At 42.9% G+C, this 25,935-nt stretch overlaps 1 protein-coding gene across 1 annotated transcript in view; it reads left to right on the top strand.

The window, feature by feature from the left end:
• Window positions 1-25,935, top strand: part of ryr2a (ryanodine receptor 2a (cardiac)) — a 707,940-nt gene that overhangs the window by 177,779 nt on the left and 504,226 nt on the right. Inside the window, exon 2 of the mRNA XM_068045285.1 lies at window positions 23,687-23,806. Within this exon, the coding sequence (XP_067901386.1) occupies window positions 23,687-23,806 (120 nt within the window). The remainder of the gene's footprint in view (window positions 1-23,686; window positions 23,807-25,935) is intronic.

Genomic DNA, 25,935 nt, shown 5'->3' with positions numbered 1-25,935 from the left:
ACCATCAGCCTCAAGAAAATGAACATCATGGGGCAGGACGTCAGTAATGCTCCATCCATCAATATTGGCGACCACGCTCTGGAAGTGGTTCAAGAGTTCACCTACCTAGGCTGAACTATCATCAGTAACCTGTCAGTACCTTGCTCTCTGGCAGCGAGGCCTGGACAACGTATGCCAGCCAAGAGCGACGTCTCAATTCATTCCATCTTCGCTGCCTCCGGAGAATACTTGGCATCAGGTGGCAGGACCGTATCTCCAACACAGAAGTCCTCGAGGCGGCCAACATCCCCAGCTTGTACACACTACTGAGTCAGCGGCGCTTGAGATGGCTTGGCCATGTGAGCCGCATGGAAGATGGCAGGATCCCCAAAGACACATTGTACAGCGAGCTCGCCACTAGTATCAGACCCACCGGCTGTCCACGTCTCCGCTTTAAAGACGTCTGCAAACGCGACATGAAATCCTGTGACATTGATCACAAGTCGTGGGAGTCAGTTGCCAGCGTTCGCCAGAGCTGGCGGGCAGCCATAAAGACGGGGCTAAAATGTGGCGAGTCGAAGAGACTTAGTAGTTGGCAGGAAAAAAGACAGAGGCGCAAGGGGAGAGCCAACTGTGCAACAGCCCCGACAAACAAATTTCTCTGCAGCACCTGTGGAAGAGCCTGTCACTCTAGAATTGGCCTTTATAGCCACTCCAGGCACTGCTTCACAAACCACTGACCACCTCCAGGCGTGTATCCATTGTCTCTCGAGATAAGGAGGCCCAAAAGAAAGAAAGTGGTTCCCCATGATCTTTGCCTTGCTACCGCCCATTACACTGAAAGATGGCATACTACTGAGACGACAATCACCCATGTGTGTTTCCTGCCCTTTGTAGAACAATTGGGAGTGAAACATGCTCACAGTGAATCGACTACCTGTTTTACACAGTGCCTGATTCTGAAATCAGTGGAAAAGAAACTTGAGGGTGCTGAAAAGAAGGCTGCTGATTTGGAAAGAGTGCATTTTGTGCTCCTGGTAAAGACCGGTTTCACCCCCATCTGTTTTATTCTCTAGGTGTGAGGCAAAAACCCTTTCGTTATACTGCTACTGGAATTTCTTTTTCTGTTTTCTTTCACTTGTTAGAGCTCTCCCTCGCTTCTCATCCTTGTGTTCAAATCCCTCCATGGCCTCACTCCCCCTATCCCTGCAACATCCTCCAGCCCTACAACCCACTGAGAACTCTGCATTCCTCTCATTCAATCCTTTTGTGCACCCCAAATTCTTTTGACCCTCAATTGGCAGCCATGCCTTCAGCTGTCTAAGCACTGAGGTCTGGAATTCTCTCCCTGAACCTCTCATCTTCTTCCCCTCTCTCCTTCTTTAAGACATTCCTTCGAACCTACCTCTTTGTTCAAGCTTTTGGTCACCTGTCCGATTCTCCTTACATGGCTCAGTGTTAAATTTTGTCTGATAATGCTTCTGTGAAGCGCCTTGAGATGTTAAAAATGCTATATAAATGCAAGTTGTTGTTGTTCTACAGTATTCATTCTTACTTCAGCCAGTAGAGTGGACAGATGCCCAATCCCAAAGCCTTTGCCAGTGATGCACATTTATTCAGGTTGTAAGGTTGTACCAGTACTTTACATATGCTCAAGCACGAAGGACAGTGGAGGATTTGTCTTCTCTGGACAGCAGGACCTTAGGAACAGATCGACATGGAGTTGTTTATTTCGCAAAAAAATAAAAATGATCAGTAAGCTCCTCCAAAAGCGTAGTTGGTGAACCCAGAGAGACTGTAACTGAGCTGTACAAATCAGAAGGTATGTAGCTCATATCGTATCATTGTGAACCCTTGACTGTATGACATATATGGGCGGCACAGTGGCGCAGTGTTAGCACCGCAGCCTCACAGCTCCAGCGACCCAGGTTCAATTCTGGGTCCTGCCTGTGCAGAGTTTACAAGTTCTCCCTGTGACCGCGTGGGTTTTCGCTGGGTGCGCAGGTTTCCTCCCACAGCCAAAGACTTGCAGGTTGATAGGCAAATTGGCCATTATAAATTGCCCCTAGTATAGGTAGGGGAAGGTGGGGATGTGGTATGAATATGGGATTAATGTAGGATTAGTATAAATGGGTGGTTGATGGTCGGCACAGACTCGGTGGGCCGAAGGGCCTGTTTCAGTGCTGTATCTCTAAATAAAATAAAATAAATAAATATCACTTTGCAGAAACCATAATTTGAATACATAATTGTGCAATGTGGGTTTTATATTTTTAAAACATTTACAGAGGTTTTGAGTGGTCAGCTTGGTATAGGCTACAGTTAAGGATGGTGTATCTTTTGTAACTCTGTGATACAGGTAATCTCTGGGGAGAACCTCTTGGGACTACGCTGGAGAATTGTTCTCACATCTTGGAATTCAGTGGTACTGCTCAAATGAAAGCAATGTTCACATTGCTGATCACAATCTCAACTATGTGTCAGGCTCTTGGAAATATGTTGACTAAAATGATGAGAGGGAGAGAGTAAACTTTCATTGAAACCCCAAAACTTTATTCCTGATCTTCCATTGAGCACGTGCACTTTGTACACACAAAATAATACTTTGCCCTGGCCTCACGTAGTTTGCATCTGCATTAGAGGCTGTAGATTTTTTAATTCCCTGTCATAAATCAATAAAAGGAAACTCACAAAATGCCATTGCAAAATGCTGTTGGGATATTGTGGATTGGGCATTATTAGAAGAGACCTAGGATGGAAGTGCCAAACAAGGATACTTTTTCTTAACGGGGACTCAAAAAATGAATTGCAGTTAGGACATACAAAAAGCAATTACCCATGCACTTAACAGAATTTTAATGTTGAACAGCCTTAGAAAATTCAGCATTGAGCAATAGAAAATATTCTCATTCTATTTGCAACCATTCTTCATTTTAACTGCCCCAGTTACTCTCTTTAGAGCCTCTTCATCCCGACATCCTGGACTTTTGCTAAGAGAGCAAATCAGACAATAGAAAGTATTTGAAAGATCATCTCCCTCATGAAGTTAAAGCAACAGATACACGCTCTGTAGAAAGAATGAGCTGAATGGGATGAATGGCCTTTTGTTCCAAGTTTCCTTATCACAAGATAGCAATGTTGGAACAGCTTCGAAAGGCCACTTGGCCCATTCTGATTTATTCATTGAGAAAGAACCTACACTGCCTGTCCAAAAGTGCATCTTAGTTAATTCTAGGATTTTTGATTTCACTTCCCAATGCAGAAGTCCATTCCACATGTTGATCACTGTGTGTGAGAAAGAACATCCTGAAATTAATTCTAAATTTGTCTTTCGTTAGTTTTAACCAGTTTTCCTATGCTCTATTAACACTGTTTAATTTCAGGCTGTGTTCCATTTTCTATATGCCTATCTTGTGTATCTCTATGAGGTCCCCATTTCAGTCACCTCCCTTAAAGGCTGAGAGACACAGGTTTCTCCTACCTTTCCTCATAACTGATGCAGGGATCAGCCTCATGGTTCTTCTTGTTATGTCAATGGTCAAAGTGAACTAGTAAACAATCAACCTTTAAAAGTTTAAATGAAATGAAGTTGGGCACATGCTAATAAAACCATTCCTGTGTTTTTCAAATGCCTTTGAATCTGTTGTTGACATATTAGCAAATCTCAAAAACAATACACTGGGATGAAGATCTCTGATGCCTGCAGGGCATAACAGTAAATCAACCATGAGTCTGAGTCTGCAGGATTCAATGTTGCCGATATAATCTTTGAAGTTACAGTAATTTAAAAAAAAACAGCAGCAGACTAGTTATTGAATATCAATATTGTTTTTGGTCGGGGGATGCAGTCCGTCCTCTTGTTGTTTGGGTCTGAAGGAGATGGTGGAATTGGAGTAATAATGAAGCAGAACCTCAATCTGTTCTTGTGTCACTAATGGCTGACTGAGAACACAAATTACTTGACACACAGATAACATTTAGGCTTCCCATAAACCAGGGAATGCTAATAGTGTTCATGCTTCATTGAGCAGCATGGTTTTCGTCCTACCTGCCAACCACACCAGGCATACTTAAGAGTGAGAATTAAATCATGTGAAGATGAAAACAGATCAAGGACCAGTAAAACCTACCACATTTCATAACATGACCTGCATGTACAATACTTTTATATGATCACCAGTGTGATAAAGGTAAGGAACATAAGCCCTTTGTGTAGTTGCACCCTTACTGGAATAATATAGCACAATGTGCTTAGTACGTTCTTCTCCTTTCTCTCCTCAACATATGACTCACAAAGATGGGTACATTCCCACAGGTGCTAACAGCTCTTTAAGCTGCCCACGGCTTCTGTTCAACCAGGTTTCCATGGGTGTGATGAGGACTCGCCACCTAACACATCACCAGGCTGGAAAACATGTCATCCTTCCCTGTATCTTTTCTAAAATGCAAAGGAAGCTCCTGCCTTTTTCAGACAGAAATTCTGCATGCCACAACACCCCTCTCCCACCTTCCCACTCAGAAAATTTGATGGGCCACAAAACTGGTGCGAAGTGGGCGGGATGAAATCCAACTCCAATCCCTACCACAGTTGGCCCATGTTTGGCCGCAAATGGGGCCAGTCAAGCGTTCCCAATTGGCCTTGTTCCTATTGAGTGTGTTTTAAGCATGTAATTCTGGACTTTATGCCTGCTGTATCAACGTTAGTTCTGAAAGAGAGCTCTTTAATTTATTTTTAAAATGTGTTTTTGAATGGCTTAAGAATAGTAATTTATTAAAGGGCTTTAATATTCCTTTTCGATCAGAGTTGTGAATGATGTATATAACAATGGACCTGTTCTGAAGTATGTGTTCAATACTGTATAATAGGTAATGCTTAATACGAGCACTGACGGTGTTGAGAGTAGAAGGCATATGCCCTAAACCAAAATTTCACTGAGAATCTTCAATTAAAATCTGGGTTTAAGGGCATGTTTTTTAATCGCTATCATAAACATTCAAATTGTACTCTTCCACCCTGATGAGAAAGATTTGTATTTATTGACAAGGACATCATTGACCCCGCCCTACTATTCCTCACCACCTGTTTCCTCCTTCCAATCCCAGTTCCTGCTGTCATTGAGGAAAATAAATCCTCTCCCAAGTCACTTAAACTGCCCTTTCAAGCTCCCAGTTGCCTAATTTTTGGACTTCCATTCACTCTGATACTTCTGCAGCTGTTGATCTTCTCAACCAGTTGCTTACGTTCACCTTTGATGCCCTTGTCTCCAACATAACCTTAACTCTCCTATCTGAATCGTTCCCCCTGCTATGGCCCCCATCTTTGTTCCTTGACACACTGGCTCAATTACCTTCATTGAGGTCAATCCAAATAAAAATCAGGAGCGATGTAGAATGGGCTGTAAATTTTGCTATCACCCATTTTACACTGTCACACAAGGACTAAATTGCCCTAAATTATTTCAGATCACCTGACTGGCCTCCCAACCCACTCTTCATAAACTTCAGCTCGTGCAAAACACTGCTGCTCATATCCAATTATCTATGCCCTTCCTGAGCTCCATTGGATCCTAGCCCCCACACCTCCAACATAAAATTCTCATCCTCATGTTCAATTCCTTTTGTAGCTTCACATCTTCCCTTTCTCTGTACCTTTCTCTGTAACCTCCTCCAGTCCTACACCAAAACCTCTCCTTTTCTCTGATTTGTGCCTCTAACATCAACTCAATAGCCACACTCAGTTAAAATGTTTTAGTTTGCTTCTTGGCGCTGTCCCTTTACTGTCAATGACAGGCACCATTCCTTGGGAAACAGATCCCAGAATTCTGATAATGCTGCTCTGATCCAGCAGGAGAAGCCTGGGCTGACTGATCCTTTGATTTCTCCTTCCTGTGGGAAAGCACTTGGGTTTTGCTCAGCACCTCTGTTCATATGGCAACTCATCAGGGTGATGACCAGTGTTGTAACACTCCCGATTAAAGTCTTCCACCTATTGCTTCGTATGACGTAACTGTTCCAAAAAATGTTGGAATGACACCGGGAATATTGAGGCTTCGTGAGATTCAATAGACCACAGGTGTTGACCATTATTACTGTTCAATCAGTTTCTGTGACTATTTGTCATTTGTGTCGCTGATCCTTTGCAGCTTTCAAAAATCTCTGTCAGGTCAGAAACAGCAGCAAAATCTCTCCTTATTACTTGAGACATTTGTGAAGGGGTTGATCAACTGATACTCTGCCAAGCATTTAATAGTCTAGTAGGACTATCTTAAAAGTGATGGCTATATTCACCAGCCTTCAAAAATATATATCAGGCCAGTAGAAGTTCTATATTGTCAAATATTGTGTTTTGTTGTACGATTTGGAGGCATTTATCTGAAATACTTAGACTGTAACTGATGGAGTGAAGGAACATCTGCTACACTAAGTGGTACCTTGAACCAAAATGTCTGGCTAACAATAGCCTGTCACGAACAATGCCAATGAGGTAGGACAGAATGACCAAATAGTAAAGGCAGTTTCTACAAAACAAAGTTCTCAGTAAGCTGCCATTCCCAGAATGTTCTTTGAAAGTCCTGTTTTATTTGGTAAATAGCTATAAATTATACATCTGTAGTATTGCCACTCTTATAAGATTGGCTATTCTCTCACTCCCAGTGCATTCAGGGATAAGGTTCGGCGAATTGTTAAATAATTAACAACTCTTATCCAATTCCTTGCTGTTTCTTCTGCTCTTTTCTTTTTATCTCCACTTATGTATCTCATCCAACCTGCCCTAAGATTTAGCACATTTCCTGATGGCAAAATTCCCCACTCTCATGAGGAATCCTCAGTGAGGCTGATCCAGACAACTCAATTGCCAATGACCATCCTAGACCTCATGACAGATATTTCCCAGACACTTGAGAATCACTCAGTTGAGCGTATTATGTCTGTAATCTCTGCCATGTGTACTTAGGAGAATATTTTTGTAATTACTCATTGTTTTATGAATAACAATAAAATTGTAGATTATTGCCTTTATATTTTGTAATTTTACTATAATATATATATATGTTAGTCAGTGTGTGAAAAATCATTATATTGATTAGATATTTTACAATAGATAATGCAAAAAGGAACTATGACGGGAGGCAGTGGTAGTTTACTTTCATTTCTTGCTCATTTTCTTTCATTCCCTCCTCTCCTTGACTACTAGCTGGGGGCCAATTGCATTGGTCGTGGAATCTTGTCACCCTCCAGTATTTCAGTCATGTGGCCCTTTACTCATGTGTGAGTTTTGATGGTGAGTATCAACAGGCTATTTTACCACATGGACATCACAGATTCTGTTTTCACCTACCATCCAGACTAGCATACTTCTGGTAGAAGTTGGTGGATAAGGATCTGGATTGGGATTTGTGGCTAATTTTCACCTTCTTCCAATTTCCAAGCTTCCCCACTGTTACAAATGATGTGGTATACAGGAACCATCATTTATGGACAGATGTTTCTACTGAGTCTAATTTGTATTTCAGGATGTTCCTGTTCTGTGGATTTAGGTGTCAGCTTGGGCTCTGAGTTAGAAGTCCCCATTGCTGAGACTTGAGCACATAATCTAGGGTGACACTTCAGTGCAGTCTTGAAGGAGTGATCGCTATGAGAGGTGCTATCTCTTAGATGAGATACTAACCAAGACCCTGTCAGGTGAATGTAAAAGATCATGTGGCACTTTTAGAAGTGCAGTGGAGGTGATCTGACCAACATTTAGCACTCAAGCAGAATCACCAAAACAGATATCTGGTGACTTATCTCATTATTCTTTGTGGGATCTTGCTATATGCAAACTTGCTGCCTTATTTCCCGATATTAAATACATTTCAATAAGTACTTCATTGGCAGCAAAACACCTTGGGATATCCTGAGGTAATGAGAGATGGGCTAGTAAATAGGCATCAAGTCAGGTTGCCATTTGGCCCATTGAGTCCATGCCAGCTATCTGTAGAGCAATCCAGTCAGTCCCATTCCCCCGCTCTATCCCCATAGCCCTCAAGTGCTCATCCAATTTCCTTTTGAAATCACCGATAGTCTCTGCTTCCACCATCCTTGTGGGTAGCGAGTGCCAGGTCATTACCACCCGCTGTGTAAAAAAGTTCTTCCTCACATCCCCCCTGTATCTCTTGCCCAAAACCTTATATCTGTGTCCCCTACTCCATGTACCATCAGCTAATGGGAACAGCTTTTCTTTGTCTACCCTACCTAAACCTGTCATAATCTTGTACACCTCTATCAGATCTCCCCCCCCCCACCAACCTCCTTTGCTCCAAGGAGAACAACCCCAGCTTCTCCAGCCTATCCTTGTAGTTAAAATCCCTCATCTCTGGAATCATTTTGGTAAATCTCCTCTGCACCCTCTCAAAACCCCCCACATCCTTCCTAAAGTGTGGTGACCAGAATTGGACCAGAGCTTTATAAAGTTTCAGCATGACAATTCTGCTTTTGTGCCCAATGCCTTTATTTATGAAGCTCAAGATCCCATATGCTTTGCTAATTTCTCTCTCAATATGTCCTGCCATCTTCAAAGTTCTATGCACATGAACTCCCAGGTCCCTCTGTCCCTCCCAACTCTTTAGAACTGTGATTTTAAGACTATATTGCCTCTCCTTCTTCTCTGCATTAAATCCATCTACCACTTCTCTGCCGATTCTGCTAGCCTATCTATGTCCTCAAACGGTTGATTGGTATCAACCTCACTGTTTGCCAAACCTGCAAGTTTGGTATCATCAACAAAATTTGAAATTTTACTCAATTCCAAAATCCAAGTCATTTATAGATATCAAAAAAGCAGTTGTCCTAGCACTGAACCTTGGGGAGCACTACTGTGTGTTAAATTCCAGAAAGCTTGTTATGGAAGGATAATACTGAAGCCTATCTTTACTCAGTTTCACATTTATTGTACAGATTAAAGGATTACAGACATGTAGCTCCTCATTCAAACCCTCCACCAGTCTCAGTGTGTCTGCTTATAAGTGCTCAAGTAAGACCCCAATTAACACCCTCCACCTGCAGATAATCAAACAATTGATACACAATTAACAGATTAACACTGTCTACCATCCTCCAGTCTGAAAAACAACTATTTACCATGACTCGCTGTTTTCTGTCTTTAAGCCAGTTTTTTATCCAAGCTGACACTGAACCTCCTATTCCTTGAGCCTCAATTTTGTTAGACAGCCTTTCATGTGATATTTTATCAAATGCTTTCTTAAAATCCATATAGACAACATCTACCGCATTCCCTTCATCAGCCTTTCTGTTACTTTTTCAAAAAATTCAATTAGATTATTCAAACACGACCTGTCTTTTACAAATCCGTGTTGGTTCTCCATAATTAACTCAAATCTCTCCAAGTGCCTGTTCACTTTTCCCCTGATTATTGTTTCTAAAATCCTACCCACCCATGATGTTAAACTGACAGCCTGTAGTTACTAGGAATGACTTAACACCTTGGCTGGAATTTTACACCCCCAAAAGAGCGGGCTGGTGGTGGGGTGGGGGGGCTGGTGGTAAAATGGAGTGGGAGGCTGGAGAGGCCCTTCCCGACCTACTCCCACCTCTGCTGCCAATTTACGCAGGCGGTGGCGGTGAGAGACGGCCCGCCCGCCCCAGACCAATCAAAGCCCTTAAGTGGCCAATTATCTGCCACTTGAGGGCCTCTGCCCACCACCAGGAGTATTTTACCCTTGGCTGACGGGCAGCTGAGGCCTCAGAAAACCCACCTGATCGAACTAGGTGGCCTTCTAGTGGGCTGGGGGGCCCTCCTGATTGGGCATCTTGTGCCCCCACTGAGGACCGACCCCAAATCCCCAACTGCCCCCAGCACACAACACGCTCCCCCTAACCAACCCCGTTGCCTTGCCGGGGCCCGACTGATTGCCCCCGGCAAGACCCTAAATACTTACCTCTTTACCGGGTCTGCCTGTCATCTTCCTGCTGAAGCTGGGTGTAGTCCCAGCAGTGGCCACTGCTCCTGGTGGCACTGCTGGGACTAAGAGCTGCCGGCCCGCTGATTGGCCAGCAGCTCCATTAGGCGGATTTCCTGCCTGAAGGAGGTGGAAGTCCCGCCCAAGACCAATTAAGGGCCTGGGGACCGTAAAATCCAGTCTGGATCCCCATTGATTTTTCAGCCGGCGGATGGGACACCCCGCCTCACCCACTATAAAATTCCAGTCCTTATCTTGAACAAAGGTGTCAATCTTTACAATCCTCTGACATCTCCACCATATCTAGGGAAGATTGGAAGATTATGGCAAGCCCTTCTAATATCTCCACCCCCACTTCCCTTAGCAACCTGGGATCCAAGCCATCCAGACCAAGTGAATTTCCCAGTCCAAGCATAGCCAGCCAATCCAGTATATCCTGCCCATCAATTCTCACCCCATCCATTGGACTGAATTTTATTTCGGCAGCGGGCAAAAAAAATGGCGGCCTGCACGCATGAGCTGCGCGCTGCCATGCCGCCACGATCTACAATTCAGTGGCTCAAGATAATACGCCAGTCAGGCCACCCCACCCCTGCCAATTACATGGTGGGGGTGGGCTCTGCGGCGCCAGTAACAGCGCCAGCTGCCTGTGCACAGGCACTAGTACCATTTTTAAAGGGCAGCCAGACTTGCCGCTAAATTTAAATATTTAAAAACATACCCCGCCAGTACACCGCAATAAAAAATATCGTCCTTTCACCCCACCAATAATACTTACAGTTGCCCTCCTACCACCCACAAAAGACTTGCATGCAAGAACTGACTTCCCCCCCCAAACTGTTCAAAGTGCAGAGGTCACACCTTTGCATCTTCCCCTACACCTCAGTGGTGCCAGCTTTTCCTGGAAACTGAAGACACGTGAGTGCCAGCCACCGCTCAGAAGATCCTGGGCAGCAGGTATGATCGCTGACAATTTTATTTAAATGTATTCATTTTCTGAATTTACATATTCAAGGCCAGGTCCCATTGCCCAGCGGCAGGAGGGCCCCCACGGAGCCTCATCGCTGCCAGGAAGATCGGGCCCAGCACTCCCGACGTCAGGCTGCTTGGCGGGCCGCTGCCGGTACAATTTTCAGGCCCCCTCCCCCCCCACCCCCCACCCCCCACTGCCAAAGATCCCGACGTCGGGACCTCAACAAAATCCAGCCCATTGTCTCTACCATCATCACTCCAACCGATGGGCATCCAGCACTACTGCCTAAATCAACAACTTGCATTTATATAGCACCTTTGCCATTGTAGAATATCCCAAGGCACTTCACAGGAATGATCATCAAATAAAATTTGACACTGAGCCATATAAGGAGATATTAAGACAGGTGACCAAAAACTTGATCAAAGAGATGGGTTTTCAGGAATGCTTTAAAGGAAGAGAGAAAGGGAGAGGGTGCAGATGAGCTGAAGAAACACGTGGGGGCACTTACAAATGCAAATTGGGGCCCTATGTCAGTTATAAGACACTGTTTACAAATTTCAAATGCAAAACTACTCACACTCCAGCCATTTGTACCAGATGGAGAGTGGCACACTGCTGACTTCACGTCCATTTTGAGTGTACGTTTAAAATTGCCTGTATGGTGACCAGAAGAATTTTAATTTAGTGTAATATGTACATATAGAGCATACATAATTTTAATATGTGACATACTCAATATGTGCAGGTGGAATTTCATGGGCCTGTTCCAGGCATTCTGAATCACTTGTGGGTTGTGAAAATTGGGTGGTCAGGAATGTGAGACTGTAAAGGGAAATTAGCCAATTTTCTTTCCATTAATCTAAATGAGAATAACATTGTTTGGTTTCCTTAATAGACATGTGCTCTGCCTTGCCCCATCTTCCAATGCTTGCAATGCCTAGTTGCAGAGTCAGGAAAATCTCCTCATATTGTCTAAACACAGACTTAAGACACATGTCAAATCACTTTCTGTTCCTGAGACATGGAGTCAACTGCAAAGTTAGCAGGCAGCAGTGAAAATATGGCTATAATTTAAAAGCCTAAACCAGCTTAGCTTTGAATAGCTTAGCTAGGGAAGTGAGTCTATGATTATCGAGCTTCTTTATTATTTTTCTTAACCAAAGATTGTAGTGAAATTGATCCCACTGTAAAACTGTCATGTCCTTTGGTGTGATTTATGCAAATTAAGACATTTGTTGGTTAGAAGTTGTTACGGTTACGATGGACGACATTTCATTCTGCCTTCCATAAAGAGAGTAGAACACACATGCTGGCTGGTACAGTATTTCAGCAGCCATTATACTGAGCACGAGTTCACTCTTATGATTCCCTGGTTATGCTCTAGTTTAACTAGATATTGAGCAATAAAAGGCATATTCTGGATCATGGGGGATGTGAGAGCTACATATGGGAGTGATTGGTGATATTGAACATGAGAGAATTATGACACTTTCATATTGCCTTACCACATATCTGAGAAACATCTGAAATCTTCATCCATACGACAATGCATTACTTCGAAATTCCGTGACTCCCATTATGAGGCAGGTACACAATTATGAGTTCACAATATAATATAAAGTGCATTGTAAGGTACTTTATTTATAGGTACTGCAAGGTGTGATGCTGCAATTGCCAGCACAAAGTTGTGATCACATCACTGATTTTGTGTCTGCCACCATTCTAATAAGGTAGGCTGACACTCCAGTGCAGTGCTGAGGGAATGCTGCAATGTTGGAGGGAATGTCTTTCGGATGAGACATTAAACCAAGGCCCTGTCTGCCCTCCCACGTGAAAGGAAGGATCCAACAGCACTATTACGAAGCAGAGCAGGGGAGTTATCCCTGGTGTCCTGGCCAATATTTATCCTTCAATCAACATCACAAAAACAATTTATCTGGTTATTATCACATTGCTGTTTGTGGGAATTTGCTGTGTGCAAATTGGCTGTCACATTTCCTACATTAAAACAGTGACTACACTTTAAAAGTTGCTGTAAAGTGTTTTGGGATATCTTGTGGCAGTGAAGTCTTTATATAAATGCAAGTCCTTCTTTCATCCATTGATTTATTTTGATTTCATAAAAACTGGAACAATTTTTTTCATTAAGTATAAACTTGTCTTCTGGTAGGTATAGGGTTTCCTGCAGCAAGTACATACTGTTGTGGAGATGAGATATGTGTTCTTGGGACTGGCAGTTTCATAACTGATCTTGATTAAAAACTATGGGGGTAATTTTCAGTTTCCACTCCTGGGCAGTTTACTAGTGGAGTGGACTGCCTGCCCGATTTCTGTTTTGTAGATTTCACTGGAATGAGTATTGGGCAGGTTCTACAATGTGCTGGTGTTCCAGTCCAGGTTACCACCCAGTTGGCGCAGTTCAAAATTACCCCTATGAGTGGCATACAGATTTCCACTGCATGATTTACGTGAATGTGTGAACATTGGGGTAAATTGAGTGATCCTCTGAACCCAGTGTGGAATCATGATCAAAGGAAACATTGGTAATGAGATTGCCACTACATTATGAACCCATGCTTCTTTCATGTGCCGCTTTTCACAGTGAGTTTCTGCTCACTGAATTTACCCTCTCAGGTAATGCATCAGATGAACATTTCTCTTTTTTGAGTATTTATCTTTTAGGATGTAAAACATGCGTTGTGTTTTATATATATTAATAGATTCACAAGTGTGATGTATAAGCCTATCCTATCCTTGAGGATAAGCTACCCTTTGAAATGCTTGAGGGATAATTTTAACCTAACCCGCCAGGCTGGAAACTGACTGGATTGGATTGGCTGACTGTTTTACACCCTGCCCACCTTTACTTTCCATTGAAGTCAAATGATGGAAAGTAAAATCGGGCCAGGTTTAAAACTCATGGCCCAACTGATCCCGCCAGTTTCCTGCCAAGCAGGTTAATATATAATTACCCCCATGTCTGTAAAGCTTGCATTCTCCCCCTCATCAATTCATGGTATAGAAGAACCTGAAACATTTATTAGATACATTTAAATATGTGAGGCGTTGTGAGGAATTACCTCTGGAAATCTGACAAGATGTAATGGCAAATAATTTTGTATTGTTTTGGACTTGTTCCATGTGCCTCGAGAAATCCATTGCTGTCAAAAATCTGTCTGAAATGCCATTTGTGACAAAAACGAGTCGCAAAGCTTTTGGAAATAATGTCCATTTAATACATTTAATTTAATACATGCATTTAGAGAAGGTTGTGAGACACATCACCACAGATAAAGATAACAGTACATACAAGCAAAAATCTACAGAGCTACATAGGTGTTAACACTGCCTTTTCAGAGCAGGCACTGCATTTCGATGCAGCAAATTAGAACAATATTGAGCCAGCAGAGTACGTGATGTGTTCGCGCAGCAAGGAAAAGACACCAGAGAGAATTATAATATTAAATAGTGTATGAATGTATATATGTAAATAATATGCACACATTGTAAACCTTTCTAAAACAGACCGGTGCTGTAATTTAATATTCATGTGGTAATTTTTCTTTGCAGGCATATCACATTCTTTCACTGCAGCAATCTGTAAATATTAGATTCTTGAAATACTGTAATCTAAAATATTGCTTTTAAAGTACACTGATTTATGTAATCCTTACACTGCAGTAATTTATGAATATTGTATTCTTAGATTGCAGTACTTATGAATATTGCATTGTTACACTGCAGTTATCTCTGAGTATCTCTTGCAGCATGAATGACACTTCCTTGCAGTGTTATAATCAGATTATTATAGTGCTATAATATGTGATTATGTTTACAATATGAAATAATCTATGACTCACATTTTTATGGTGCAGTAATCTATGAATATTGTATTTTAGTAATTGAGTTTCAATAAATATCACATTTTTCAGTGAAGTAATATATATTGGTAAATATTGAATTCATACAGTGCTGTAATCTACGAATTCTGGAACTCGCTGCCTCCGAGGGTGGTGGAAGCAGAGATGATGAATGATTTCAAAAGGAAATTGGATGGATACTTGAGGGAAATAAACTGACAGGGCTATGGGGAATAGAGCCAGGGAACGGGACTGATTGGATTGCTGTGTAGAGAGCTGGCACGGACACGATGAGCAGGGGAGGAGGAGTGGCTGCCCACTGCTGCTTTGGCTTCTCTCAGGGTATTCCCGGTGTGGCTAGCAGTTCCTCTGCCCCTCTGCCAATGAGGTAGGGCCTCCATTATCCCTGATGACAGAGGGTGCTACTGCATCTATGCAGGTGGATCCCAACATGCCAGGGCCCACCAGGTCTAAGGCCACCAGAGGACTATTGACAAAGTCACCCCTAGCCAAGGGGCAGCAAGGTCAGCAGCCTGCCTCCACTTCAGCTGATAGCACATGGGGAGCACCTTGTAGGAGTACACGCAAGAAAATGAAGAAGAGCACCTAGAGTCACAGGGTTTTCATGGGTGATTGTGTGTTGTAGATGGAAAGGGTAGCGTTTGCCTTCACGGTCATGAAAGTTTTTTTTACAACCAAACAAGATCTCCTTCTTCTTCTGTATCACCTTTGGCCCTTTGTATCACCCCAGCATCTGTGAAGGGGCTTGCAGAAAGGCATCATGCTGTGAGGGGTCCAGTCTGGAACCTGGCCAGCTCAATGCTGCAAAACTGACCAATGAGTGAATGCTTCTTGAAGGAAAGAAGGCGACAACAAGGCTACATAAAGGTAAGTCTTTATTGGTCAACGTACAACTGGCAGTAAGGATCAAAGGAAACGAGAATGTATAAGGGCATCACGAACCTCCCTTGCACGTATTCTGTCCTGTTGATCAGGGGCCCCTCAACCCACGATGCTTGGCCAGCTTCCTCCTCTGCATCCTCATTGTACGAGGAAGCAGCATGCTCCTTTCATTACTCATTGTTCATGGCCTCCTCTCTCTTAAGCGCCAGGTTGTGCAGTGCATAACGGACAACCACAATACGTCAGATCTTCGCCGGGGCATACTGAAGGGCTCCATCAGACCGATCTAGGCACCTGAACCTCATATTGAGCAGACCAATGGCCTGTTTTATGGTTGCTCACGTTGTCCTGTGGCAGGGGTTGTATTTCTCCTCTGCATCCATGCGTGGTTTCCTCAGAGGTGTCAGTAGCCATGTCCTCAGTGGGTAGCCCTTGTCTCCAAGGATCCATCCCTGAAGGCACGAGGGAGGCCAGAAATGTTCTGGGACCTGAGACTGCCACAAAAATGGAGGGATTGTGGCAACTTCCCAGGAAGCATGCACAGACCTGCAGGATCCGTTTATGGTAGTCGCACACCAGTTGTACATTGAGGGAGTGGAAGCCCTTCCTGGAGACTTGATGGCCACATGCGTGAAGTCGATGACACCCTGCACTTGGAGGAATCCCAGAACCTGATGGCCCTCTCAGCCTGAGAGTTGGGATTCATGCAGAAGTGCACACAGTCTCCGGCCCTCCTGAAAAGGGCATTGGTGATCTCCTTGATGCACTGATGGGCTGCAGACTGTGAGATGCCATGCATGTCCCCAGTGGATCCCTGGAATGATCCAGAGGCGTAGGAGTTCCATGCCATGGCGTCCTTTAGCGCCACTGGCTTTGCATTTCTACCGTCCCCTCGTCCTGCATCATAGTGCATAGGTCAGTGACTGCCTCCTTGGAGAGGCGGAGTCTTCGTTGGCACTGACGCTCGGACATCTGCAGATAGTTGTGCTTTGATCTGTAGACCCTCTCTGGATGATAGCTTCTTCTGCATGAGGGAGCCACCTGTTTTTCCCCTCTGCACCCTTCACCACCATCTGCAGGCCACTGCTGACCCTCCTGTGGCCTCACAGGTCATTACTCGGCTGTGTCTGGACCTCCCTTGTGCTCTGCTCCACCTCCACTTCAAAGGGGTCCCCAAACCCTGGATGAATGAGGCCCAGGATAGGTGGTCTGTACCTAAACACAAGTCCTTCTCTGCCAGTGGCACCCCCCCCCCGCCCACAGTTTTCCCCCACTGGCACTTGTCCGACGCCCCCCCCCCTTGCAATGGCACCCCCGCGGTTCTGGGACCTTTGCCCCGACTCCTCAGATGAGGTCTGATGCCTTCCCTTCTCCCCACTGCCTGCCAGTCGACACTGCTTCTCCTGATGGTCTCCCCTAGCAGTCGGCAATGCACTCTCTCCTCCATGTCACCTCCTTCAAGCAGGCGAGCATCTGAAGCTCCGTGAATCCCGTGTGCTGTTTATAAAATTTAAAATCATGAATAAAATTGCTGTCAGTAGGCCTCTGAAATGCCTTAATTGCCTGTCTGCCACTTCACGTCTGATGTCCACATTCCATCTTTGCTGCCATCGACAAAATCGGGTTGGAATGTCCAATGTCTCCCATCCTGATTTTATGCCCCCGCCACCTCTCATAGAGTCATAGAGTTATACAGCACAGAAACAGGCCCTTTGGGCCATCATGTCTGTGCCGACCATCAAGCACCTATTCTAATCCCATTTTCCAGCACTTGGCCCGTAGCCTTGTATGCTATGGCGTTTCAAGTGCTCATCTAAATACTTCTTAAATGTTGTGAGGGTTCCTGCCTTTACCACCCCTTCAGGTAGTGTGTTCCAGATTCCAACCACCCTCTAGGTGAAAAAAGTTTTCTTCAAATTCCCTCTAAACCTCCTGCTCCTTACTTTAAATCTATACCCCTCCGCTAAGGGAAAAAGTTTCTTCCTATCTATCCTATCAGTGCCCCTCACAATTTTGTATACCTCAATCATGTCCCCCCTCAGCTCTAAGGAAAACAACCCTAGCCTATCCAGTCTCTCTTCATATCTGAAATGCTCCAGCCCAGGCAACATCCTGGTGAATCTCCTCTGCACCCTCTCCAGTGCAGTCACATCCTTCCTATAGTGTGGTGACCAAAACTGTACACAACACTCCAGCTGTGGCCTAACCAGTGTTTTATACAGCTCCATCATGACCTCCTTGCTCTTATATTCTATGCCTCGGCTAATAAAGGTAAATATCCCAACCACCTTATCTACCTGTGCTGCTGCCTTCAGTGATCTATGTACACCAAGGTCCCTCTGACCCTCTGTACTTCCTAGGGTCCTACCATCCATTGTATATTCCCTTGCCTTGTTAATCCTCCCAAAACGCATCACCTCGCATATCTCAGGATTAAATTCCATTTGCCACTGCTCCGCCCATCTTACCAGCCCATCTATATCGTCCTGTAATCTAAGGCTTTCCTCCTCACTATTTGTGACACCACCAATTTTCATGTCATCTGCGAACTTACTTATCATACCTCCTATATTCACATCTAAATCATTAATGTACACTGCAAACAGCAAGGTTCCCAGCACCGATCTCTGTGGTACACCACGGGACACAGGCTTCCACTCACAAAAACAACCCTTGACCATCACCCTCTGCCTCCTGTAACAAAGCCAACTTTGAATCCAGTTTGCCAAATTGCCCTGGATCCCATAGGCTCTTACCTTCTTAACCAATCTCCCATGCGAAAGCCTTACTGAAGTCCATGTAGACTACATCAACTGCCTTACCCTCATCTACACATCTAGTCACCTCCGCGAAAAATTCAATCAAGTTTGTTAGACACGATCTCCCCTGACAAAGCCATGCTGACTATCCCTGATTAATCCCTGCCTCTCCAAGTGGAGATTAATCCTGTCCCTCAGAAGTTTTTCCAATAGTTTCACTACCACTGATGTTAGACTCACCGGTCTGTAATTATCTGGTTTATCCCTGCTACCTTTCGTGAATAATGGTCCCACATTTGCTGTCCTCCAGTCCTCTGGTACTTCTCCTGTGTTCCTGTCTCAAAGGTCCACACAAAATTCAACTCTATGGCTCTATGAATATCACATTTTAAAATTGCTATAATCTATGAGGTATAGTAAATGCAGTAATCTATGAATATGCCATTACTATAGTGATGTAATCTATGAATATGTCACTGGTACAGTGCAGTAATCTAGGATTGTCATTAGTACAGTGCTACAGTATATTGTTATGACTTCAGTAGGGACTGTTAACTTTAAAACAAGAGATATGAACTTCCTCATGGCCGATTAAAGAATCATACAACATTTCACGTTTTAAGACTTTTATTCTACTCTAAAAATCAACATTAACTAAAAAGTACTCAATAGTTAGCTAATACACTAAATAACAGAGAAAAGATATTAAAAACAAAAAGTGCTGGAAATACTCAGCAGGTCTAGCAGCATCTGTGGAGAGAGAAACAGAGTTAACGTTTCAGGTCAGTGACCTTTCATCAGTTCTGACAGTGTTCTCATCGGAAAAGGTATCTTTTTGGTTAAAAGTCCCAAACTCCCCCCAGCTGCAATGGGTTGGATCTCCCAGTGTCTGTCTCAAAGCCAACGTCCTCTTCCCTCACTTCTTCCGAGTACCTTCAACTGGACTTCCATTAATAAGGCAATTTCTTGTGATCCTCTTGGTCTTTCCTCCTCCACAAACCTCGAGCCTTTGAACCGGGCACAAATTTTATTAGCCTTTTGCTGTATTGGTGATCTGAGAGCAGCTGTTTCCTCACTGCTGTCTCTCTATCTCTTTTTAGGCTGTGTAGCTGACTGCTAGTCTTTGTTTCTTCCTTGCAGTCCCCAGATCCAGGAAAGCATGTTGCATTTATTTAGATCCAAAGTCAATGGTTGTTTGCCTTTGACAATTCTCAGAGACCATAAGTCTGACCATAGCAAAATCGCTTGGGCCTTCCTTTGTAACCACAACTCCAATCTGCATTTTAGAGCCCCTGCCTCCTGCTTTACATTCTATGAGTCTGGGAGAGCGAAACCCATTATCCTTTAGGCGTTACAACCTTGCACCCTGCTTTTAGTCTTTGATCTGGGTTCCTTGTCCTCATGGTAAGCAAGACCCCTGGTTTGCCTCTGGGCAGATTTTGTATGAGGTCCATTTTACACTCCATTAAAGATCACAGTTTTTAAAACATTGGAATTGCTGTCACATTTTTTTGGAATGCAATTGACTTTATTTTACACAACTTGTCCATATGTATTGAGGTTGTCCACAACCACATCCAAATCTGCCTCTAAACTGGAATTCTGTGGCTGCGCCAGCTTCAGCCTTCCTGTTTGCACCAGGTTCTTACAGTGACGTACTTCTGAATATCTCATTTTTACAGTGATGTTATCTATGTACTTCGCATTCTTACCGTGTTGCGATCTAAGAATATCATATTCTGACAGCGCTGCATATACTTGCAGTGCTTATTTTCTTGCAGAACAGTAATTTGTGAATATCATATTCTTACACTACACTAACCAATGATATTGCACAGAACAGCAACAGAGAGAATTAATTCATTTCATTTTGGAAGGATGGGAGAACAGAAATGCCAGGTTGATTTATGATAATAATGGTTAAAAATATTCAAATATTGGAAAGAGACAACAGATGATATATGGGTGGCATAGAGACCTGGCTACACACCACCAGATGCTCCCTTAATTTGAGATAGGTATGACACAGGAGACATAAGAAAGTTAGAAAATAATTACAAAATTTGTCGGGTAGCAAAGTGAAACCATCCACTGCAGCAGAGTCCCACAGCCTCTATCCTTGCAGTCACTTAAACTGATGTTTTTACTTAGTGTTATTTAATGGTGCACTTCTGCATCCCTTTGGAGTCTGCAGTTTAAAGTCATATTGGAAATGCCAGTCACAAAGAGGAAGAAACCATCCCATTTAATGGGGCTGGATTGAAGGATCCAGAGTTGAGGTTGATAATTTCCGAGTATACAACATGAAAAACTCTGGTTGGGAATCTTAAAATGTTACTAGCTGATTTCCTGTGACATTGCTCATCGATAGTTTGAAAGAAAGAAAAACTTGCATTTATATAATGCCTTTCATGGCCACCTGAGGTCGCAAAGCACTTTACAGCACTTTTGAAGTGTAGTCATTGTTGTACTATAGGAAACGTGGTAGCCAATTTGCACACAACAAGCTCCCATAAAGAGCAATGTGATACTGACCAGATAATCTCTCTTTTTTGTGACGTTGATTGAGGGATTGACCAAGACACCAGGGATAACTCCCCTGCTCTTCTTTGAAATAGTGCCATGGGATCTTTTACATCCATCTGAGAGGGATGATAGGGCCTTGGTTTAATGTCTCATCTGAAAGATGGAGCTAGATTTAGAATTAGATTTAGCAGTTGTGTTCTTACAGTGAAATCATTTGTGAATATCACATTATTACAGTGCTGACCTGTCCTGTTGCTTTAAAGTCAGTGCTCAGGTGAAGTGCACTAAGTGGGCATATGTTGATGTCAGTTAGAAGCTAATTACTATTGCTGTTGGAAGTTTCTTTAGATGTTTTCAGCTTGGCTCCTTTGCTTGAGAAAAAGCTGACTAGCCTCAAGATCTGAAAATCCAGCAGGAAATGACGGAGTTTCTTTCTCCATTTTTATGCATATTTTTAAAGATTATCTGGTTATGATTAATCATGTTTTATACAAAGTGTGATGACTGAAGTATGATGGGTATGTCCCAGATCATTTGTATATGTATATATACAGTACACTAAAACTAATAAACCCATTTGAGTGGTGTCTACGTTCTGGATGTTTCTATGTATTTCTTTGTGCGTGCATGTGTTAAATTTATTTCTGTTTATTTGTCACTTTGTGAATGTGAGCAGAAACAGAGCCATATTAAAAATATTCTGCATTCCAAATGTAAAATCAGAAAAAAATGTTGTCAAAAGCTATAATGATACACTGCTCCATTTTTATTTACAATCTGTTAACACATTTTTACTCCTTTATCATTTTCAATAGAACTTAATGGCTTATTTAGTTTATTAACTAGAAGTTGTAGGAGGCAAATACAACCCATTGAATTTGCAGGTTCTAACACCGTGTATGCAAAATTCTTATCCTCATCGACAAATCACTCATTACCTCTTTACTTTCCTCAAACGTTTCATCCTGTTACATCCCCTTCAGTCCTCTGACACTGCAGCTTCCTGTTCATCTCACTCGTCTTGAGGCTCCCCAAAAGATCTATTTCTATCCCCCGCCTGTTCCTCATTCACATATTACTGCTCAGTAGCATCATTGGCAGACACAGATTTGGCCAGTTTTTACCTAACCCACTTGGGAAACCGACGGGATCAGGCGCAATACTAATTTTTACACCCAGTCCAGTTTAACTCCCTGTTGAAGTAAGTGCAGAGTTATATTATGCTGGGTGTAAAACTGGTGTTGCACCTGATCTTGTGGGTTGCCATCCCAGCAATTTAGGTTAAAATTACCCCAGAATCAGCTTCCATATGATTGCTGATGATATCCAGCTCTCAGTCATGACCATTTCCTTCAACCCCAGCACAACCCCTGTGCTGTCAGTCTGTCTGCTTGGTTTCACGGCATACATGTGTCAAACTTTACTGTCAAGCTGAACATTGGGAAGACTGAAGCCATCACTTTTGGCCTCCATCAAAAATGTTGTTCCTTTGACACTGTTTTCTTCCACCTGCTCATTTTTAAATCAATCTGTGTAAAACCTTTGATATCCTATTTCATTCAAATCTGACATTATATCCATCATCAAGACCACCTACTTCATTCTCTGCAATATTTCCTTTACGTCATCCCCACTGCTGCTGAAACCCTTTTCCAATCTTTTGGCACCTCAATTTCTCCAATCTTCTTGCTCACATTCCATTCTTCACCCTCCATAAACTTCAGTTTATTCAAAACTCTGCAATAAGTCCTACTTGCCCAACACTCCTGTATATGCTGACCTACCTTATGCATCTATCTCCCAATGCATTAAATATAAAAATCTTATCCTAATCTTCAAACCCCTCCTCGGTTTCATCCTATCCACCCCACTCCCCCCAACCTCCCCTCTCCCCCACCATCTTTACAACCTCCTCCCGCCATACACCCACTTCCCACACCCTTTGAACTTCAGACTCTGTCCTTTTGTGCCTCCCTCTGCCTTTTGGCCCACCATTGATGGCAGAGTCTTAAACAGGGTCTACTGTCTGGAGAAATCACCTGCCTAAACCTCTGCTCCTCTCCCTTTTTCTCTTGATCTTTAAAAACCTTCTCAAAAACCCATCTTTTGAACCAAGCTTTCATTTATCTTTCCTGGCTATGACTCAGCAACAGCTGCTTTTATTTATTTTATTTTATCCTCTCCTTTTGTGTAAGGTGCCTTGAGACATTTTCTTTGTCAAGGCACTATATAAATACAAGGTATTGTTGTTGATAGTTACTCCTTTAGCCATTTCAACCTTATTTTCTGGAATCCTGTCTGCCTCTAAACACCTCTGCCTCAATATCTGCCCTCCTGCCATCAAAAGTGCTAAACACTACCTATTTGGGAATGAAGTATTTAATAAATACTACCTATTCAACCACACTTAGGTACCTCTGCTAACTTATCCGTGACTGCTCAGTTTCTGTTCAGTCCTCCTGGAACTGCTTCAGGATGTTTTCTATGTTAAAGGCGCTATTTAAAAGCAAGTTTTCTTGATTTGCATTTGGCTTTGTTCTATGGCTTTGCACATCATAGTTTAGAATTTGTTACATATTATTTTGGAAAATAACAGATTGATGCCTTGACATCACATCAACGTTCAATTATTGAGCTACATTTTTCAAGTGCCCTCTGTAGTGTAAACTGTTTATTCGACAGAAAACTCCAAATGATGTATATATTTCATTTATCTTCTTGCAGAATGATGAAGTTGTGCTGCAGTGCAGTGCCACTTTCCACAAAGAGCAGCTCAAACTCTGTCTCGCTGCAGAAGGATTTGGCAATCGACTCTGTTTTTTGGAGTCTACTTCAAACTCTAAGGTGAGCCTTTATGAATCTTTATTGAACTTTCATCAGTTGTCGTAGAACTCGACATCAGTGATTGTCACCATGTCACTATTTGATAACCTCAAGAATTTTATATTGCTGTATTATATGTCGTGCTGTGGAAGGAACAATAATGCAAGAATAATTAGAAACTAAACCATAGATGAATGAAAATAATGAAAAGATGCTATTTTTTTGAAGAGAAGTTTAAAGTGATCTTTCCACAAAATGACTGATGCAGACAACAATACTTGTTAAGATTTGATGATTAAAAAAAAGATACATTTTAAGCTGTTGTTGTTTAATACCACTGGGTCTTGGATGTATTTTTATTCTTGATGGGTTGGGGCACTGGATCCTTTCTGAAGGCTCTCTTTGTAAACTAAAGACAAGTTGTAATGACAGACATGCTATAATAAGGATTTTTTTTATTACAGAGTGAGTCATACCAGAGCCTTACTAAGTTAGCGATTGATGTCTGTTTTAGAGCAACCATAAGCAAGGCAATTTAAATTCGAGTCACACAGCAACAAGAATGCACTTTTTCTTGCGGGAATGCAAAAATACCTTGTTTCTTACAGAAATATTTTGCTTTTTTTCCTCTCCCAAAGGCATTGCCTTGCTGGACTATGGCTCTCCAGAAGTTAATTGTCACTTAGTGCTGCATCCAAGCGGCCATTATTCATATGTGTGCCTTGACAGTCAGTGTCATCATGCTATTTTATCACAGTGGGCCATTACAGCCAAGTCTGATTTGAAACTTACCCGGCAACTACTAATGCACAGTCCCAAGAGGCTCATGCAGTAGCCCTGCGGAGGGACCACCAGATTTTGCAGTTGGGCAATAGCAGATTCTTCCTTAGCAGTGAGAGTGAGGCTGGGAGCCTGCTATGCACACGTGATTAACCTGACCTGGGAAAGGTTGGCGTTCCAGTAGTAAGTCCCGTGCCTCCAGAATAGTGCCATTCAGTGGGTAATTCCAGCAAAGGTCACCAGATGAAATCTTCCAACCCTTTGCATAATTGCATCCCAACAAAACTCTTGATTGGCAGGGATGTTTTAAAGAGTTTTTGATTCATTCTCACAGCCTTAGTGATAAAATGGTCAAAGTTTTTTTTTAAAGAAAGCCACTGTTCTCAGATCCAACCCAAAATATCCATTCTGTTATAGCAGATTCTTGTGATAGCAATACAGTATGGAGCTCTTATAATTAAAAACATTCTGTTGTCATGTACAGAATTACCAATTTAACACCATTTAAATTGCACTAAATTTATTCAGTGCCCAAACTGGCCAAGCAATAAATGCTGGTACAGTTTCATATTTTCAAATGATATGTAAGTACTAAAACATCACAGATGAATTTTGCACTGCTGATGCAAAGGCAAATTTAATATTAAACGGACACTGATGTTGCCCCCTATCAAAAGGTCTTAATTGGATCTTCTTAGCTTGCAATTGGCAGTAAGTACTTTTTATTTCTCCTGGCCACTTCTCTCTGGATTTGCATTATGCAACCACATCTACGCTAAACTGTTTGAGAATACATGAGGTTGCTAAAGCACTAAAATTGTTCCCATTTACATTGTGGGTTGGAGGGCAGGTGTTGGGTGAAAGCATGGGGAGCATTGAGAACACTGACAGTGACACAGACAGAACTGCTCAAATGTCAATTTTTTTTTGGATTCATTCATGGAATGTGAGCACTGTTGGCAAATCCAGCATTTGTTGCCTATCCCTAATTGCCCTTGAGAAGGCAGTGGTGAGTCACCTTCTTAAACCGCTGCAGTCCATGTGATGTAGGTACACTGACAGTGCTGTGAGGAAGTGAGTTCCAGGTTCTTGACCCAGTGACAGCAAAGGGACGCGATATAGTTCCAAGCCAGGATGGTGTGTGGCTTGGACGGGAATTTGCAGGTGGTGGTGTTCCCATGCATCTGCTGCCCTTGTCCTTCTGGTGGTAGAGGTTGCTGTTTGGAAGGTGCTGTCAAAGGAGCCTTGGTGAGTTGCTGCAGTGCATTTTGTAGATGGTACACACAGCTGCCACTGTGCATCGGTGGTGGAGGGAGTGAATGTTGAAGGTGTTGGATGGGGTACGAATCTAGTGAGCTGCTTTGTTCTGG

This window comes from Heterodontus francisci, chromosome 13 (assembly GCF_036365525.1).
Source record: "Heterodontus francisci isolate sHetFra1 chromosome 13, sHetFra1.hap1, whole genome shotgun sequence".
NCBI classification, from domain to species: domain Eukaryota; kingdom Metazoa; phylum Chordata; class Chondrichthyes; order Heterodontiformes; family Heterodontidae; genus Heterodontus; species Heterodontus francisci.
Note: the sequence above shows the minus strand (reverse complement) of the source record. Positions and strands in the feature narration are given on the sequence as shown.